Source organism: Lissotriton helveticus, chromosome 3_1 (assembly GCF_964261635.1).
Source record: "Lissotriton helveticus chromosome 3_1, aLisHel1.1, whole genome shotgun sequence".
Lineage (NCBI taxonomy): Eukaryota > Metazoa > Chordata > Amphibia > Caudata > Salamandridae > Lissotriton > Lissotriton helveticus.
In genome coordinates this window covers 133,266,612-133,287,005 of record NC_136061.1, presented here as the reverse complement: position 1 = coordinate 133,287,005, position 20,394 = coordinate 133,266,612, and the positions used below count along the sequence as shown (strand labels likewise).

The 20,394-nt window shown below is 45.5% G+C and overlaps 1 protein-coding gene across 2 annotated transcripts in view; it reads right to left on the bottom strand.

The window, feature by feature from the left end:
• The window catches only part of LOC144822193 (S-adenosyl-L-methionine-dependent tRNA 4-demethylwyosine synthase TYW1-like), a 552,654-nt gene that overhangs the window by 436,194 nt on the left and 96,066 nt on the right, over window positions 1–20,394 (bottom strand). For both annotated transcript variants that reach the window (XM_078679401.1, XM_078679402.1), the window contains exon 4: window positions 9,402–9,503. In XM_078679401.1, coding sequence (XP_078535527.1) covers window positions 9,402–9,503 — 102 coding nt within the window. The remainder of the gene's footprint in view (window positions 1–9,401; window positions 9,504–20,394) is intronic.

The window sequence follows — 20,394 nt, the reverse complement described above, 5'->3', positions numbered from 1 at the left end:
CTAGTAATTCTGAAAGAAGGAAACGGGATTCCCGTCAGATATGTAGCGTGTCACCTAATGGATAAAGTCCTCATGTGCCTCCTAAAGTGCGAACACACTTATGAGAAAAATGGAGCCAGTCAATTGTACCGCAGCCGGTCAGCACAAAGCTCCGCAGACACTGCTACACGGAGTTAGTTTGGCAGAATCACGTGAAGCACAAAGCTCCACGGAGTTAGTTTGGCAGGATCACGTGATGTATCACGCAAAAGAAATAGAAGAGTTACTACATGGCTGGGTCTTAACAAGCTCGTATCGCAATGCCAAGGAGCATTTTGGATAGTTGTTGCAGTTCATTCAAAGGGAATCATATAAAATTCATAAACCATGCAAAGGAGCATATTAATTGAAAATCAGAATTTAGGGGAAATGCAAGGTTAATTGCCACTGAGGCCAATAGTTGAGGTTTGCTGTAAACCGTCTGAATGAATTCACTACTGTCGTGCGCGACGGTTTCTTATTTAAGTTCACTATGTAGAAGTCTGACTTCTTGTTTTTAACTTTTCAGATTAGATTGCCCCTCTCCACTTCTCTCCTGTATATTTCCTGATGAAGACCCCGCTAGAGGACTAAACGTAGCCTACAGATAGGGGTCGAAACGTCGACGGCTCTTTCCCTCGGACATCCGGCACATGCCCTTTACATTTTTTGATTTTAGTGTGTGACCGTTGAATGTCACTGTTTATCAGTTTATCAATGGAGGCCTTGATCCTTGGCTTGTGTATTTGAATTGTTTCGATTTTGTTTTGAGTATTGTATTCATCACATGTTTGTTTTCTACTGTGCTTATCTTCTTTGACTTTACACTCCTTTGAGCACCATCCCTCCCCCTTCCTTCCCTCCCCCCGTTTGGGGCTATTTATTGAATGTGAAGTGATTCTACAGCGATATTTTTCTGGTGTTGAAAGTAAATGACAATACCTATGTATTTCTTGTGATATTTTTGTTTGTTAGTCTAAAAGTAGTGTTAGTGTGTGTAGCATACAACACGCTTCCCTTGCGGGGACCCCCTCTTTATATGTACCAAAGAACTTTGGGGGCAATACATGGAGTATAAGCATAATAGTGCCGGGGAGTCGGGTGGTGGGGATAGCACGGGGCCTAGCGATGTCGACCCTCACGCAAGCGCAGTAACATGTGACGATTGTTGATTGCTCGATGCCTGGGGTATGTGAGACTGCTTTGAGGCAGGTCGTCTAAGGGTGCTTCAAGTTCAGTAATATGGTTTCCAAGAGAAATCTGGCTGGTCCAATTCGCTGCCTGCCCGAATCGGGTTGTTGGCTTACAAGCTCTGTAACAGGTTTACTGTAAATGATTTGCCGGCCTGGAGGATGTAGGCATGTGATGATGTATGTGGAGGTGCTTTTTTGTTTTCATTCAATAAAAATAAAAAAATAAAAAATTAAAAGTCACTTGTTTGCTTGTTTCTTATTCAATGGCTTACCATCCTTTACTTCCATTTGTTACCCCCTCTAAAGTACAGCCTTTTTACCATCCTTCTGATCAGATAACTTGCATCCTTCCACTGCTCACATTCAGGGAACTACTTTTTGCTTTTGTTTTTCAGCAGTGTGAGAAAGATACCGAGCGGAGCGGTATCCTTACCCAAGGGATGACGGTTCCATACCGGTTTACGAGACCCCGAGATCCAGACTCCTCTGCTCTGTTTCCACAGGATCGCGGACAGAGCTGTAACCCGGAAGTCCCAGCCTCGCGAACCGGAAGAGGAGCCTACGGACCAATAAAAGGAGGGGAAACAGAGCGTGAGACAGACAGAGAAGACGCGGGACCCGACCAGCGGAGAGAAGACGCGGGACCCGACCAGCGGAGAGAAGACGCGGGACCCGACCAGCGGAGAGAAGACGCGGGACCCGACCAGCGGAGAGAAGACGCGGGACCCGACCAGCGGAGAGAAGACGCGGGACCCGACCAGCGGAGAGAAGACGCGGGACCCGACCAGCGGAGAGAAGACGCGGGACCCGACCAGCGGAGAGAAGACGCGGGACCCGACCAGCGGAGAGAAGACACGGGACCCGACCAGCGGAGAGAAGACGCGGGACCCGACCAGCGGAGAGAAGGCGCGGGACCCGACCAGCGGAGAGAAGGTGCGGGACCCGACCAGCGGAGAGAAGGCGCGGGACCCGACCAGCGGAGAGAAGGCGCGGGACCCGACCCAGAGAAGACCTGGATGCCGGAGAACACCGAAGACGGTGAAGAAACCTGGTCCGAAGACTGGTGGTGTCCGGAGGTGGCTGGGGAGCGGCCGTGACTCAGGAGAGTTACGGCGGAGGCAGGTTAGTGTCTGTGACTTGGGAGCGAAGTAGGAGAGGGTGGGGAAAGAGCGGGAGGGACTTTTGCAGTAGCGTATAACAGAGGGACCATCACCGTGCTACCCCTTGTGACTACATACGCCCTAGACTAAATGATCCCGCACTTTCGTACTTTCGACCCGAGAGCGTGCACCCTTTCATTTCCAGTTGAACACGGAACGTGACTTTGCTATACTGAATGTCATATAGATATATGCCATTGTTTTCGTAGTTACATTATTCCTCTTCGTACCTTATATTTGCCTTATTCTTGGTGGTTGGCACTATATTTGCCCTATTCTTGGTGGTTGGCACTTTTCTCGCTCGAGGCACCCTAAACAAACCCAGTGCACCAGGTGTGGTGATTAAAGTATACCACTGAAACAGTACCATATACCATTCTGACAGCCCCTTTCTCCATCTCTTTGTTCTCCTATGAGCCTCCGGGGTGAACACCACGGCCAAGGACCACCAGAAGACAGGACAAACCCCCTATCATCATCAGACCAGACCAGTTCACGGGAATCATCAGATGAAGAGAAAGAGCCGACAATAACTGTATCACAACAATCTACTTCCTCTACTTTTCTTAATAAATCTACTTCTAAACCCATACTTAAGCCTCCACGCCTGTTCATCAAGCCCGCCCTCCCACAAGTGGTGTCAGAAGTGGGATCCAAAGGCGAAATGGAGGCTGCTCTAGCAAAGATGGCCGAAAACCAAGAACATTTGGGGAAGGTTATGGAACGCTTTTTGACTGTTGTCGAAGAAGATCGAGGAAAATTACACCAAGTACTCGCTGGTCAAGAACAGACACAAGGGGCAGTTATGGACAAACTCACTACGGCCCTTGGACAACAGAGAGGTCCCACAACTTTGCCCGCAGTAGTACTACAACGATATGTAGCTGGAGAAGATCCGGACTTTTTCTTCAGTAATTTCGAACGCATGGCAAGTGCCGCCTCGTGGCCCGCAGATAAATGGGGTCAGTATTTGGGGCCATTGTTATCAGGAGACCTACAGGCCGCTTACCAAGCTGCCACGCTTCAGGGAACAGTCCCCTATGCAGAGATAAAAAAATGCATCCTAGAGAGACTGGGAATCGACGATGAAACCTATAGAATCAAGCTACGGCAAATGAAAGAAGGCCCACAAGAGACACCTCGTGCTCTATACTTTAGAGTAAAAGACATGGCGGACCGTTGGCTAAAACCTGCCTCTACAGACAAGGATGGCATCATGGCAAAGATATATCTGGAACAATACCTAACCTCTTTGCATCCCCCTATTCAACGCTGGGTTCGACAACAGGCGAACCTCACTTTAGAGACTGCAGTTGAAATAGCTAGCGCTTATAGCAGGGCTCAAGATATCCAGAAGGGTAGAGAAGAAAACGTAGGGAAAACAGGGGGGCATCCTATTCATAGGCCGACAAGACCTCTTGTAGCAAAGAAACCTGAACCACTTGCTCTTGTTCCTAGCACACCTATGCCCAGTGTCCCGTTCATCAGACCTCCTGTAACTGGACCCCAGTGTTTCCAGTGTGGGGGAATAGGACATATAGCCAGATTTTGCCCACAACGAGAGGAGCCTATGGAAATAGGAGTGGCTCGCAATTATTATTGCTCTCCCCCCAACAAGAAACTTCCTCCTTACAAATGTACTGTATCTGTGAATGGTCAACCAGTTACAGCTTTAGCTGACACGGGATGCCTACATAGCGTAGTCCGACCTCAGGACTTAGGTAACAATATTGGTCCCATTGAGGGTATGGTGGCCATTAAATGTGTACATGGCGACACCAAACCTTATCCTACCGCTAAGGTGTTGATTCAACATCCTCAGGATAAGGGAACGTCCCTAACTGTAGGTCTAATACCCCGACTACCTGAACAAGCCATACTTGGTAATGATTACGCCAAGCTACCTCAGTTACTGCAGGAATCTGGAACAGAGGAAGTCTATGAATGGCTAGATACAGCTCCCTTTTCTAACGATACAGACAAAGAGTGGCCGCCTTCTAAACCCCGGAAAAGCCGAAGTCAGAAAAGGGCTGAGAAAGGACTAAAGTCCCTGGTAATGCCAGCCATTTCGATAGAAAATCCTTGGGAAACAGACCGCAATTTACATGCTGCACAGCGAGAGGACCCTGTACTTCAGGAGGCATGGAAAAATGCACTTGAAGAGGTAGACCCTCAACATGTAGGTCCATATTTGTTTATTGAGAATGGATTGTTGTATCGGAAAGGTGGTGCCGACCACAAAGCCCAGTTGTTAGTACCAGAGCCCTTTCGAGAAAAGGTTTTATATCTGGCCCATAGTCACCTTTTAGGGGGCCATTTCGGGGCAGATAAAACTGAAAAAACCATTGTAGAAAACTTCTACTGGCCAGGGATATACCAGTAAGTAAAGAGATATTGTAGAGAATGTCCTATTTGTCAGCGACATAGTCGGTATCATCCCCCCAGAGCCCCATTGCTACCACTTCCTATCATCAATGACCCTTTCAGTCGAGTGGGTATGGATATAATTGGTCCCCTGTTACCTTCTCGAAGTGGATATAGATATGTGCTGGTTATGGTCGATTATGCCACTAGATTCCCTGAGGCCATACTACTCCGTCGACCTGACACAACTAATATAGCCAAAGCTATGATTGGAGTTTTTTCTAGGGTGGGATTTCCCAAAGAAATCTTAACAGATCAGGGAACCACTTTTGTTTCCAAACTAATGAAAGACGTATGTAAACAGTTAGGAATAAAACAAATTAGAACGTCTGCATATCATCCGCAAATGGATGGATTGGTGGAAAGATATAATGCCACTATCAAAGCCACCCTTAAGAAGCTGCTGGACCTCGAGACTAGAAGGTGGGAGGATATCCTTCCCGTAGCACTCTTTGCCATCAGGTGTAAGGAACAAAAGAGTACCGGATATTCCCCCTTCGAGTTACTCTATGGGCACAAACCCCGAACTCTCTTAGACATGGCCCGAGAACAGTGGGAGACTGAACGAGATAATACAAAACCCTTACCAGAGTACGGCTCCAATCTAAAAACACATTTAGGACAAATACGAGAGATAGTCAGAAACAATTTAGAAAGCGCACAGAACGCACAAAAGATCCAATATGACAAAGGAGCCAAACTGAGGACCTTCCAGGTGGGGGATCTCGTGTTACTTATGATGTCCTCATCGGACCAGAAACTGTTAGGACAATGGCAGGGTCCCTACACAGTGCTCCAACAAGTCACCCCTGTAACCTACCGCATAGAAGTAGACAGCAATAAAAGAATCTCACAGATTTATCATGTGAATCTGTTGAAGAAATGGGAAGGACCAGCTCCAGCGGCCGTCCACAGTGTAGAATCCCCGGTAGCCCTGTTTACCCAATGCATTGATCCAGAGTTACCCAAGACCTTACAGGAGGAATTAATCGAGGTGTTACAACCTCTTGATTTTGTCTTTTCCACTACCCCAGGGGTGACAGATCTTATTGAACATGCCATAAAAACACCACCTAATAAGCGTGTTAGATTAAGACCCTACCGCATACCCGAAGCAAGGTGACAAACAATAAGAGAGGAAGTACAGAAAATGTTACAGATGGGAATAATCGAGCCATCTAAGAGCGAATGGAATTCCCCCATAGTACTCGTGCCTAAGCCAGACGGATCGGTTAGATTTTGTATTGACTTTAGAGAAGTAAACAAGATCTCAGAGTTCGACACCTATCCTCTCCCACGAGTAGATGAAATGGTAGAAAGAATAGGAAAAGCCAAATATATCAGCACTCTAGATCTGTGTAAAGGTTATTGGCAAATACCTTTAAAAGAAGAAGACAAGGAAAAAACAGCTTTTTCCACGCCCGACGGATTGTACCACTTTAGAATGTTGCCTTTTGGCTTACATGGGGCGCCTGCAACATTTCAGAGAGCCATGAATACCATTCTAAGGCCTTATGATGATTTTGCTGGAGCTTACATTGATGATATTGTCATTTACAGTGACACATGGGAACAACATTTAACCCATCTCACCACAATCGTGCAAACCTTAGGTACCCAAGGTTTGAGAATCAATCCAGCCAAAAGTCATTTGGCAGCGCAAACAGTCAAGTATCTAGGTTACTTACTAGGGGAAGGTGTAATAAGACCACAAGCCGTCGAAACTATCGGCTATTACCCAGATACCATTTCCTAAAACAAAGAAAGATTTGAGAGCATTTCTGGGGTTACTAGGATACTATAGGAGATTTATCCCTCAGTTTTCCCAGATGGCAGCTCCCCTGACTGACCTTTTACAGAAGAACTGTAAAACGAAACAGATATTACAATGCCCTCCTGGTCATGTGAGACAGTCCTTTGAAGTTCTAAAAAAATCTCTAACATCGGACACTGTTCTAATCAGTCCAGATTATTCTCGTCCTTTTGTCCTTCAAACGGACGCCTCAGACCAGGGGTTAGGGCGGTTCTTTCTCAAGAGACCCCTCAGGGAGAAAAACCTATCCTATACATTAGCCGTAAACTCTTTCCTCGAGAGAAAAATTATGCAACAATCGAGAAAGAGGCCCTCGCCATCAAATGGGCAATAGAAACCTTGCGATATTATCTGGAGGGGAGAGAATTCACTCTGTACACGGACCATGCACCATTAGAATGGTTAGCTAGAAATAAAGGTCACAACGAGAGAGTATTGAGATGGTTTCTGTCCTTACAACCGTATAGATTCCATACTCAACATAGGAAAGGGCGATATCAAGGGAATGCTGATTATCTGTCAAGATATCCACAAGAGTCACAGCCCCTTAGAAGAAAGACAGCAAGGGAAAGGGGATGTGAGAAAGATACCGAGCGGAGCGGTATCCTTACCCAAGGGATGACGGTTCCATACCGGTTTACGAGACCCCGAGATCCAGACTCCTCTGCTCTGTTTCCACAGGATCGCGGACAGAGCTGTAACCCGGAAGTCCCGGCCTCGCGAACCGGAAGAGGAGCCTACGGACCAATAACAGGAGGGGAAACAGAGTGTGAGACAGACAGAGAAGACGCGGGACCCGACCAGCGGAGAGAAGACGCGGGACCCGACCAGCGGAGAGAAGACGCGGGACCCGACCAGCGGAGAGAAGACGCGGGACCCGACCAGCGGAGAGAAGACGCGGGACCCGACCAGCGGAGAGAAGACGCGGGACCCGACCAGCGGAGAGAAGACGCGGGACCCGACCAGCGGAGAGAAGACGCGGGACCCGACCAGCGGAGAGAAGACGCGGGACCCGACCAGCGGAGAGAAGACGTGGGACCCGACCAGCGGAGAGAAGACGTGGGACCCGACCAGCGGAGAGAAGGCGCGGGACCCGACCCAGAGAAGACCTGGATGCCGGAGAACACCGAAGACGGTGAAGAAACCTGGTCCGAAGACTGGTGGTGTCCGGAGGTGGCTGGGGAGCGGCCGTGACTCAGGAGAGTTACGGCGGAGGCAGGTTAGTGTCTGTGACTTGGGAGCGAAGTAGGAGAGGGTGGGGAAAGAGCGGGAGGGACTTTTGCAGTAGCGTATAACAGAGGGACCATCACCGTGCTACCCCTTGTGACTACATACGCCCTAGACTAAATGATCCCGCACTTTCGTACTTTCGACCCGAGAGCGTGCACCCTTTCATTTCCAGTTGAACACGGAACGTGACTTTGCTATACTGAATGTCATATAGATATATGCCATTGTTTTCGTAGTTACATTATTCCTCTTCGTACCTTATATTTGCCTTATTCTTGGTGGTTGGCACTATATTTGCCCTATTCTTGGTGGTTGGCACTTTTCTCGCTCGAGGCACCCTAAACAAACCCAGTGCACCAGGTGTGGTGATTAAAGTATACCACTGAAACAGTACCATATACCATTCTGACAGCCCCTTTCTCCATCTCTTTGTTCTCCTATGAGCCTCCGGGGTGAACACCACGGCCAAGGACCACCAGAAGACAGGACAAACCCCCTATCATCATCAGACCAGACCAGTTCACGGGAATCATCAGATGAAGAGAAAGAGCCGGCAATAACTGTATCACAACAATCTACTTCCTCTACTTTTCTTAATAAATCTACTTCTAAACCCATACTTAAGCCTCCACGCCTGTTCATCAAGCCCGCCCTCCCACAAGCAGTGAATGAGTTTACTTGCTTGCTCTCTCTCATGTACCGCTCTGTCCCAACTAGAAGGTATGCCTACTACTGCAAGCTTAGAGTTGCTACCTCCCCCCTCTCCACCCAATTGTGATAATTGCTTCCCTCACCAGTCTACCTTATTATTTACAATTTGTCTTTTTCCCGACCAGGCTGAACGATCCCTGTTGGCTCCCACGCAACTCAATATTGGAGGCTCCACAGTGCGTTCTCCCACATTTGCTTCCCCACTCCTCATATTTTGAGCCTGAAAAATTTATTTTTCAATATTTATTTATTTTAAATTACCACTCCAAGTCGTCCACCATGTTGGAACAGTAAATTACAAAGAAATTTAAAAATGGCAGGTGCGTAAGGATTCAGACAAGTACACACATCATGCTAGGCAGCCACAGCATCATGAGCACGTGCAGACCTCATTGCACTTTCTATTTTTGGCTGATGCCTCGTAGCATTGGCAAAAATCATTGGTGAAGGAAATAGGTCATGAAGGAGGACCAATTAGCATTTCCAGTGCTCGTTTGAGTTTACATCATTCCGGGTTAGATAGCGCTAAACAGGTTTCTCCAATTGCCCCTAGCATGACAATATCTCTTCCTGCAAGGTTGCCAGGTTCCATTCAAGGAACTGATTAACTATTTGGTGACCCCTAAGCCTATTTCAGTTTTCCTGACTTCTAAGGCATCATGTGAAAGGTTATGATCATGATATCTACCCAAATGACAGATGGGCATGTGCCAATTAGTAAGAACTGCTAAAATGCTGTAGCTCACGACTAAATAATGAGGAGTATGAAGTGGAAGAATGAACAAGTGTGTGCATTTTGCAGACAAAAAAAAATCATAAGAGGCAAATACGTAAAAGCAGAAAACTACTAACCTCGTCTGCTAGACTGTCATCTGGATCATATCCTTTCAGGTCTATCACTTCTGCAGATAAACCAAGAGAACCAATTTCATTTGCAAGAATTGCTGCAAACCCCTGAAAGTAAAACAAATATTGTACAATGAAATTTGGTATGCACAAAAACATGAAACTGTAGACAGAAGTTAAGCTTCAGATAAAACCACATACCAAAGACAGTGTTTTAGAGTTCATTTGTAGATAAGTGGTTAGAAACTTGAATGGAATTTTCTTAAAACACTCAATGTGAAACCTTCAAAATGCTTAACTAGTTCTAGAGTTAACACAACCCAAGTATTTCAGAATTTTAAACTGTATCCCAGTTATTGCCCAAACAAAGGTCTCACCTCAACCAAAACACAAAGTGTGTATTACTTACTGGTACTCTTCATTAACATGAACTCCAATTATGTCATTACAGACTTGTCAGGAGGGGCATCCATGCCTCCGAAATAGACAACTCTGCTTACCTCCAAAATAAATTCACATTTTCACCATTGGAAATGGGCATAGACTACCCTCCGAAAAAACACACTCTGCCTTATGGACTAATTCTCAAGATATACTTACAGAGTTTCAACTTATTACTTGGCATGATATACTTCTGAGTGACAGAATCCATGAGAAGAGAATGCCTTTTTGAAGGATTTGCCCATTCCAAAACTGCCTAAGAGACAGACGGACAGGTTGGAACTCAACATCATGGAGGATGAGGTAGTGGTGGCTATAGATTATATGGTTTCAGGCAAATCCCCTGGGGAGGACGGATTTGCAGAGGGATTCCACAAACCTACTAAGCACATGATAGTCGAGCTACTAGCAGCGGCCTTCGGAGAATCCCTGAAACAGGGATGCATACCCAAAACGTTTAACAGGGTGTGAATCTCTATACTCCTGAAACTTGGGAAGGACCCACTTGAATACCCAAGCTACAGGCCCATTTCGCTCATTAACACATGTTGAAATTCTTGCAAATGTGTTGTCAAACAGACTTGGAAAATGTATTACTGCTCTCCTCCACCAGACTCAGTTGGGGTTTGTGCTTGGCTGCACTTCCGCTAACTATCTTCGTACCCTCCTGCAGCTTTTGTGGCAAGTGCGGAAAGATACAGCCGAAAAGGTCATACTGTCTTTAGACGCTGAAAAGGCATTTGACCATGTGTAGTGGGGCTATCTATTCCGCACAAAAGAGTGCATGGGCCTGGGCCCCAATTTTTATCACTTCAGTCATGCGTTTGTATAGGCACCCTTCAGCTTCAGTCACTTGTGGGGGATTCCTTTCCCCATACTTTTCGCTTCATAGGGGAACACAGCAGGAATGCCCACTTTACCCCTTATGTTTCTTAATTGCTCTAGAACCTTTGGACATTAAGATGCGCTGGGAAGTCAATATCTCTGGAAACCCCACTGTCAAAGGAGAACACTTATCCTTTTACTACACAGATGAAGTCTTGGTCAACCAATCTCGCCTGCTGGCATTTGCTCACACTTTAATGGCCCTCATAGACCCTTTCTTGAGTTTTTCAGGCTATTGCATTAACTAGTCTAAATGCAAGGCCTTCCCTAAAACCCCAGTCGCCACCCACACAATGTTAGGCTCGTTACTTTTCATATGAAAATGTTTCAAATTGAAATATCAAGGAATTTTCATTAACTGTGGTTTCAGAAATATGGTGCAGGACCATATTAAGCCCCTTTTAGACAAAACAAAGGCCAACTTCCAGAGATGGAAAGTTTTGCAACTCTCATGGGGAAATGATAAGCAAAGGCTAAAAGGCATGAAACGTTATGCAGTGATGACTGCTGGAGGTCTCCGCTTACCTAACATGGAAAGCTATTAGTTGGCCCATCACTTAGCCCATTACATAAACTTAAATCCTTCATAGCTCACCAATCACATTGTTAACCCACCCGACAACAATTGCGCCATAAGTAGCTAGCCCATGCTGTGAAGGCGGTCTTACAAACAAAAATCCGTTAGTATTTACTCACCTGGAAAGCATTTGCGGAAAACCATCTCAGGTCTATACTCCACTCTGTTAGACCAGGCCTTCTCCCGATTAATCTCCTCCTCCTTATCGCCCTGTTATTTCAGGCTACTTCACTGCTGGCATTGGTCCGCCGTCCGGCTACAAAACGTGAAACTTATTAACCGTTCAAGGTGTTGGTGATGCAGACTGGAATCCGGTGACATTGTACACCTCCTGTGGGAATGCCATGGCTTACAGCAGTATTGGCACCAGATTAGACTGCAATCAGTGATGGGGGATTCTTGTCAGTACAGCTGGCTCCTTTACATGACAGTTCAGACCTAGTACCGCTCACTATCCACAGAAACAGATGGATGTCCACTGCTATTGCTATGGCGAAAGAAGGTATTTTTCTGTTGTGGAAAAAAACAAATGTCCCGACCCTATGTTCTTGCTTGGATGACATGAGTGAAATGTAGTTTTTGAATATATATATATATATATATATATATACACATACACACACATACATACATATACACATACACATACATATCGCAAGGTCGTACAATTTAAGGCGGTATGGGGAAGCTTCTTAACTTAATCAGGACATGATATCACTCAAATCCTCTCTTTTACCCCCTATCACAGAGTTCTGTGTTATAGGGAAGTCACTACACAGTCACCCTAAAGTGGCTGTCATTAGATGAGATGGTGGGACTATTATGTTTAGGGGAAGGTGTTGCCGTTTTACTTTCCTCCCTTGTAGGACATGGCCAAGTTGGATTCATCCCTTTTCTTTTTACTGGCTGTATAATCATCATGTATCCTTTTGATCTCTTTTACAACCTTGTTCTTGAAGCACCTATGCGTGCTGTAACTTGTAAATGACACTTGCTCAAATATTTGTTACTTTCTGTGAAACCCGAATCAAGAATTGTAATACAGAAAATAGACATATACCTTCCTACGCCGCTCTCTTATAAGGTTCTGGAGGGTATACCAAAGATGCACCTGGGATTAGTTTTGAAAGTAGAAGGTGGGAGAGGGTGAATCTCAAGGCAGACAAGAACTGAGTAAAATAAAGATAAACTATATAAATATTAAAACAATAACCTTTCAGACTTCGAGTGCTGCATACATTATGCAAATAAAGAAGCAGAGAACTCTGGTTAGTTCTTAAGTTTAGGTGGAGAGAAGCTCCTACTAAGAGCACCCTACAACACCAGCAACACTCTGAATCTGCTCACCTCCAATGTCAGTTTTTCTAGCAAAGTTTTTAAGCATGGTGCCATTCAAGCAGTGCTAAAAAGGGACACCGTATTTTGCCACTTCTACAGCAACGTTTTTAAGCATAGGATCAGCCTAAGGTGTTGGTGCGGGTCATATTTCGGTCATGTGACAACATTGGAGATGTCCTCAGTGAATGCTGATCACCAGGTTTTCCTGAGAAGGAACAAGAATATGGAGAAAGGCAGCTCTGTGAAAAGAGACTTACAGCACAGACTGTGCCGCATAGGTTAGGATCCATGCTTTTAAATCGCTCTTGCTGCAGGAGGCTTCACCGATTAGGGTGAAACAGAAATACAGAGAAAGGACAACAAAAGTAGGTCTGCACATGTAGATCTTGCAGCAGCTTTCTTGTTGCCACTAAGCAGACAGTCTACTTGTATGACATTGCTAGAGTTGTATGGAGATAGGTTCAGTAAAGATACCCTATGGCTTCTATGTGAGGCCATGAGGGTCCATTCACACCAGCCTATCTTATAGGCAGGTATGTGAGCATTGTATATGCAGAATGTCAGCAAGCGAATGGTCAGTGATGAAGAACCCTCAGGGTCCTTGAGTCAAAGGCTTTATTATGTTTTGGCCGGTGGAGCTTGGCTCCCCGCCTGCTCCGGCTAAGTCAGCAAAGAGTCTCAGGGTTATCATTGACACAGAGCTCTCCCTCAAGCCTCAGGTGGGTGCTGTTGTGTCATCATGTATGTTCCAGCTAAGGAAAATCAGGAAGGTCTCCCACCTTCTTACACCTGAGGCTCTGATACAAGTCTTGCTTGCCCTGGTGCTCTCCCGCCTGGATTTTTCAAACTCTCTGTACCACGGCCTACCCAAATTCCTTCTCCACAGGCTCCAAATTGTGCAGAACCAGGCGGCTAGACTGGCCTATAAAATCCCAAAGTGGCAGTCTGCAAAACCATTACTTCGCAAACTCCACTGATTGCCGGTTGAACAGAGGGCTGCATTTAAGATCGGCTGCCTGACATTCAAAGCTGTGTTTGGGACCTCTCCTGCCTTCCTTAAATCCCTGGTCACCCTCTACTGTCCTATACGCAACCTACGGTCCTCTCATCATCAGCTTTTAGTCGTTCCTCCAATGAAGCTTAAAAAATTTGACGGCCGTAGATTCACTCACCTGGCTCCTAAACTTTGGAACCCGCTGTCCCTTCCGCTTAAATTTTCCAATTCCCTTCTTGAATTCAGAAAACTCCTGAAAACTAGTCTCTTCACACAATCTGGCTAGATCCTTTTTTTTTTTTTTACACCTCTCAGCACCCAATCAGCGCCAGGAAACTTATGGTGTCAGAGCGCTATAGAAAACCCCTTTAAGATAAGCTATTATGGGGCTCTTTGGGGTGACAAAGGGTTGCAGGGCCTGCCACTTCAATATGCCAAGGCAATCACAGGCATAAAACGAGTAACTATGCCATGCTAACTCAAAGCACAGAGCAACAAGATTCATTGTCAAGAGCAGTTTTCTTGAACTTGGTAAAGCAGAAGTGGGTACTTTGGCAAGCCCGAATTCTCTTGTAATCTTATGATACAATTTTCCTTACTGTGCTACGTTACAACATAAAAGGGAGTACAATGTCCATGCTGAGATGAAGAGAAAACTATAGCTGCGACGGTAGACGATGGGACACAAAGCAACTATATTATGGAAGTAACTTTAAATCTTCACATAGTAAAGTGACCAAACTGCCACCGATACCAAAACCTTGGTAAGCAAAATAGCACAATCCAAAGAATAAGGGGGGAGACTGAAGAGACTAAATAATCAAAGGCAGACTGCACTGGTGATAACAGAGAGGGCTGATGCTCATCATAAACAACAGAAGGCAACCAATAGGATATCTAGTTATAGTGGCCTCCCTCCATGGACCTCAGAGGGCTCCGATAGCCACCAGCTGAGAGCACAACGGTAAAAGGCATGGACCAAACAGGAAATGAACCCAATACAAGTCTTAAAACCAGAAATTATCACAGCACTGAACACAAAACAACCGGAACAACAACTAAAGGTCAGTTCATAAAGAAAGTTTCATTCACCATTTTCTAAAATCTACTGGGTCAAAATAGAAAGTATCAAAAGTATCTGGGCACGCAATTGGAATAGGGTGGACCTTCCCGCCCTGTCATCTTCGCTGCTAACCTCCGCACCTAACCTTGAGGGCCTATCTTCCACCTCCCAAGCCGCCGCCATTGACACCTGGCTTGCGGGAGGCTGTGATAAGGTAGCCCCACCACGACGGATATCCACTCAAAGACCTAAGGAATCCAATCGCTGGTTTGGTGACGATCTAAAGGCAAAGAAGCTGACTCTTCGGCGTGCAGAAAGGCACTGGAGAACGGACTACTGCCCCTTATCAAAAAAGTCCTATTTATCTTTGCTGAATGACTACAAAAAAGCTATATTGAGCGCTAAAACAGCTCATTTCTCAGCGAAAATATTGGCAGCGGAGAACAAGTCCAGGGAGATCTTCTCCATTGTCCAGGACTTGGCGTATTCTGACAGAGCTACCCCCAAACCTCCCCCTTCCCAGTCCCTCTGCGATTCATTGAACATCTATTTTTTGGAAAAAATTGTCAATATCAGAGCTAACATCCCACCTCCTTCCCATGCTTTTTCGGAGCCTACTCCTCCGACTGTTCACGGCTCTCTTTCCTCCTTCCCCCCGCTCACTGAGGAGGCATTCCTTGCAACACTCCCCAAAATAAAATCTGGTTCCCCGGCGGATACCTGCCCTGCCTATATCCTTCAACAAATCTACTCGGTCTGCCCCAAACCACCTTTATCCTTCCTCAACAGCTCGCTGGCTCAGGGTGTAGTAATTCCAGCCCTGAAATCTGCCACCGTAGTCCCTATCCTTAAGAAGCCTGGGCTGGACCCTTCTATCCCAGCCAACTACCGCCCCATTTCCCTTCTGCCCTATTTGGGCAAGGTACTAGAGCGACATGTTACATCAGTCCTCAGTGCCCATGTGGAAGCTAATGGTGGCCTTGCGTCCAGCCAGGCGGGCTTTCGGCCTAGGCACTCCACCAAGTCCGTCGTGGTGTCGGTCCTGAACCACCTCAGGGAGGGCATGGACCATGACAACAACCAGGCCTTGGTGCTCCTCGACCTCTCCGCCGCCTTCGACACGGTTGATCATACCATCCTACTGTCCCGTGTCGGAGCGGCGGGGGTCGAGGGCCCAGCCCTGGTGTGGTTAGCGTCCTTCCTGAGGGACCGTACCCAGGCGGTTCGGTTGGGGGATTTCTCGGCCACTCAACTCCTAGTCACTTGTGGTGTCCCTCAGGGCTCTTCCCTTTCTCCCCTTCTATTCAATCTCTATATCTATCCTTTGATTTTTGCCCTTCAACAGCTGGAGGTCACTGTGTTTAACTACGCAGATGACCTCCAGCTCATCTTCAACCTTTCCTCTTCTTCTCATTCTATCTCTAACTTTCAGTCTATTATGATCTTTATCAGGGACTGGATGAACCACAATCATCTGAAGTTGAACCCTGACAAAACAGAGTTGGTCCTTACAGGTGGTTCATCCAGTCCCTGGAACTCTTTCTTTTGGCCCTCCTCTTTGGGACCCCCTCCCACACCCTCTCCCTCAGTCAAAACCCTGGGTATCAAACTCAATAACCATCTCAACCTCCATTCACAAATCAGTTCTGTTGTATCTTCCTGCTTTCTTGTTCTCCACACTATCCGCTCTGTTTCCCGTTTCTTTTCTCCTTATGCTCTCAGGTTAATCATGTCCGCCCTGGTTGTCTCCCGGCTGGACTACGGCAATGCCCTTTACAACGGTATCCCGGCTTATAGTTTCCAGAAGCTCCAGCTGGTTCAAAACCAGGCGGCCAGATTGATCCATGGACTTTCCCGTTTCCATCATTCCACCCCCCTACTGAAAGCACTACACTGGCTGCCTGTCAAGGAGCGAACCCTATTTAAGACTGGCTGCATGGTCTTCCAGGCACGCCAAGGGACTGCTCCGGCCTTCATCTCTTCTTTACTCAAAGAATACACCCCCTGTTCGCGAGCTGCGGTCATCCACCCAATCACTCCTACAAGTCCCCCGATACAGACGCAAGAAATGGGGTGGATCCAACTTTTCTGTTCTGGCACCCTCCTTTTGGAACTCCCTCCCTGACCATTTACGTTTGGCTACTCACTACCCTGCTTTCCGAAAAGAGCTTAAGACTTTTCTTTTTACCCAAGCTTTCCCAATGTAATTTCCTCCCCCTCCCTGTTACTCTTTAGTCTTGTTTGTGTCACTGCTAAATTTTGCCTCCATAGCGCCAAGAAACCGCATGGTGAACGTTGCGCTTAACAAATACTTTTTAAATTAAATTAAATTAAATCCTCAGAGGTAGCCTAGGGCTCTCAAGATAGTTTACTAGTAAACGACTGTACTGAGAAAATAGGTTTCAAAACCTTTTGTGAGAAATTAGGTTGTTGCTTTACTGGGGTTTGAGCCCTTGTCAAGCAACAACCACAATCCCTGTCAGGGCAAGACACAAGTACACCCCAAATTAACCTGAGCTCAACCCCCTGGTAACATGGCACAGAGCGGTCAGGCTTAACTTAGAGGCAATGTGTAAAGTATTTGTTCTAATGTTGAAAAATCAGTGCACTCCCTTGTTTAGTCTGTTGCAATCAAGTTTTTTTATTGTTTAGTGTGCTAATGGGTGTCACCCACTAATCATAGGTGACATTCAAAATATACGTAAGGCACTATATCAGACTCAGTAAGTTGTGCCCTGCACTCCTTGTCGTCCCTTATGGGTTACAACCATGTTCTTTTAAAAACTCTTGTGGGAACTCAAAAGGTTTTCAGTTTTATATTTTCTTCTAGGTTCACTTAACATTTATGTTATTAATCAGAATTGCATTTCTGAGTATCTTCAATTGTTAAGTCTCATTGTCCTTGTGTATTATTTTCGTTAATATCATTATTTTAATCTAATCCCCAATGCATTTCAGACCCTCCAAGTCCTTAGTCAGGAGGTTATTTTCTCTGGGAAACAAAAGAAAGTGGCATGATCCAGGATTCCTGCCAATAAATCTATACATCATAATATACGCCATGATAAACATATACGTCTGTTGTTGGTACATAATTATGTACATTGCTCGTGTAAAGTCGTTTTTTTAAAGTTTTTTTTTTTTTTTTAATAAGGATAGCCATGACTCATTCTTCTGTCCCTTACATGCATTCATGTGCATCAACCACTACTTACATTCCAATAGTTTCCATTAATTTGTCCTTCAGAAAGATCTACCTTACTCACAACAATGGGGAACGAGTTTTGACAAATTTAGCTTTTGGCCACTACCAGAACATGTTAAGATTAAACACACAGGTCCTCCCTTTTACCTACATGGCACCTCGCCCTTAGAGTTACTTAGGGCCAACTTTATGGGTGACTTATGGGTAGTAAAAGAACAGTATAAGGCTTGGCAGTTAGTTTTAAATGCCAAGTAGAAGTAGCAGTAAACTGCACACACAGGCACGGTAGTAGCAGGCCTGAGATAGGCTTGAAAGTCTGCTTCTGTGGGTAGGTCAATCAGTGATGCAGCCCCTAGTAGCATTTGACTTACCGGCCCTGGGTATATGTTATACCACTTTACAAGCGACCTACTAGTAAATCAGAAATGCCAATCAGGTATTCACCAAAGTCACCATGTTTAGGGAACAGAGCACATGCACTTTAGCACTGGTTAGCAGTGGGTAAGTGCTCAGAGTCCTAAGCGAACAAAAAGGTTACAAAATGAAGAGGAGGAAGGCAAAACGTTTGGGGTGACGCTTCAGAGAGGGCCATTCCCATAAACACCTGCAAAATGAGTCTAGGGGTCAGATCACAGCTCCCATACAATGTGATGTGCCTCCCGCAGCAGAAGTGCACTGCAAACTACATACAAAAATCAACAATACAGATTAGCAAAACTGCTGGGTTGGTATATGCCACAAGTAAAATGCTAAAACAAAAAGGACAGGTGAAAGAGTGTATTTGTGTGGATGTAAACTAGATCTATGGCTACCAATAACGAGATATTTTTCATAATAAAATTTGGATTGGGAACAGTTTGAAGAACTCCCACAGCTCATTATTTAACACTTCTCTATGTGTCTACAAATAGCCTTGCTGCATGTCTCGTTCAAGGGGATTCAACAGTTGAAAGACCATACTGAAGAGCAATCAACCTCTACAAAGGATGGGTGGGGTCAGGACTGGGGATATAAATATGGAGAAAGATTCCCTTTAAAGCACAGGGGAAGTCGAGCTATTTCTAAAACATCAAGCAAATAGGTACATTTACTAACTAATGGAATGCCCTTCATAGACTCTGGCATTTTCATAGCATTTAGAGCAGGCTTATCTCAGTAGTTCCACTATAGTGGTCTGCCCACATTTTCAAATGTTAACATGTCTTAGAAACAGAAAGGGAGTTACGTATTTTGTTTGCATCTTTTACATTTTTCTTTCCATTATTATGTATGAAAGTACTTAAACTTCAAATTCTTCTACTAGTCACATGGCGACTAATTGGCAGAGGAGCACTGACATGCTAGGAAACAATGGGTCTTATAAAGAGGTCTGCTTATTACAAAATAATTATTCATACATGGGCAGATTGGGGGATGAAATCTATTTAAAAAACAAATAATTTTGTTTTATATTTGGTGGTCCATGTACGAGATGTTATCGTAGCAAGAGGATCTTTTATATCCGGACTAAGGTCACCAGAAAGCTCCATGTTACAAGGACATGGGCCCAAGTAGGCTCTCCTGAAAATCGGAGGAAGCCTTCCCTGAGCAAAATGTACTCTGGAAGCGTTCCACCTTACTGATAAAAAATTTGGCTAGTGTCTTGCATTGTTGGTTGGAACATACGATGCCGGTGGCAGCAGGCGGAAGTTCTTGCATTTCTTTCATAAGTGCAAAGATGGTTTAAGTGGGATTGCTGCTTGCCGTGATCAAGTTGGTATAGAATACTGCCTTGGTTACCCGGACCAATTTATGGTATGCTTTGACAGCGTTCCTATAGATTATCTTTGCTTGTAGGATCATAAGAACTTCTCCAGCCCGGTGTAGAATTTTAATTTTTTCTTTTCTGCGCTCAGAAACTCATCATAACAATCATTGGTCTGCTTGCGTTTAGCATGGGCCACTTTTGCCGGAATGCAGCTATCCAATGCTATATTAACCCATCCTCGGAAAGCTGTGTCCGCTGCTTCTAAATCAGTAGACTATTCTGGGCGGTGAGAGTTTAGAGTTGCTGTGAAAATGGCCAGGTCTAATTTATGCCATGGGCGCTTCATTGAAGGCGGGCGAGAAGATTGCAGTGTAGGGCCTTCTAAGCGAAGATGTAAGGAGATGAGGGAATGATCCGTCCAGAGCAATAGGGAGGGGGGCATGACCTCTAGAGTTTGGAGATTCTAAAACAGGAGGGTCGAGGAGGTGACCTGCTACATGTGTCGGTCCCACGACTAATTGCCTAAGCTGGCAGGCTACCATGTCTCCCAGGAATTTAAAGTATGCCCAGACGTGGGTTCTGTGCTCACTGTGTAGGCGGAATCAAGCTATACCTTATCAGGGAGAACCCAGTACTAGTTTGCTTGTATTATGGTTCTGGGACGACCAGGCTTGGGAGTTTGAGCTGGACTATCCCCACTAGAGCAGGGTCAGGACTGATTTGCACATGACTGGGTACAAACTAATGTA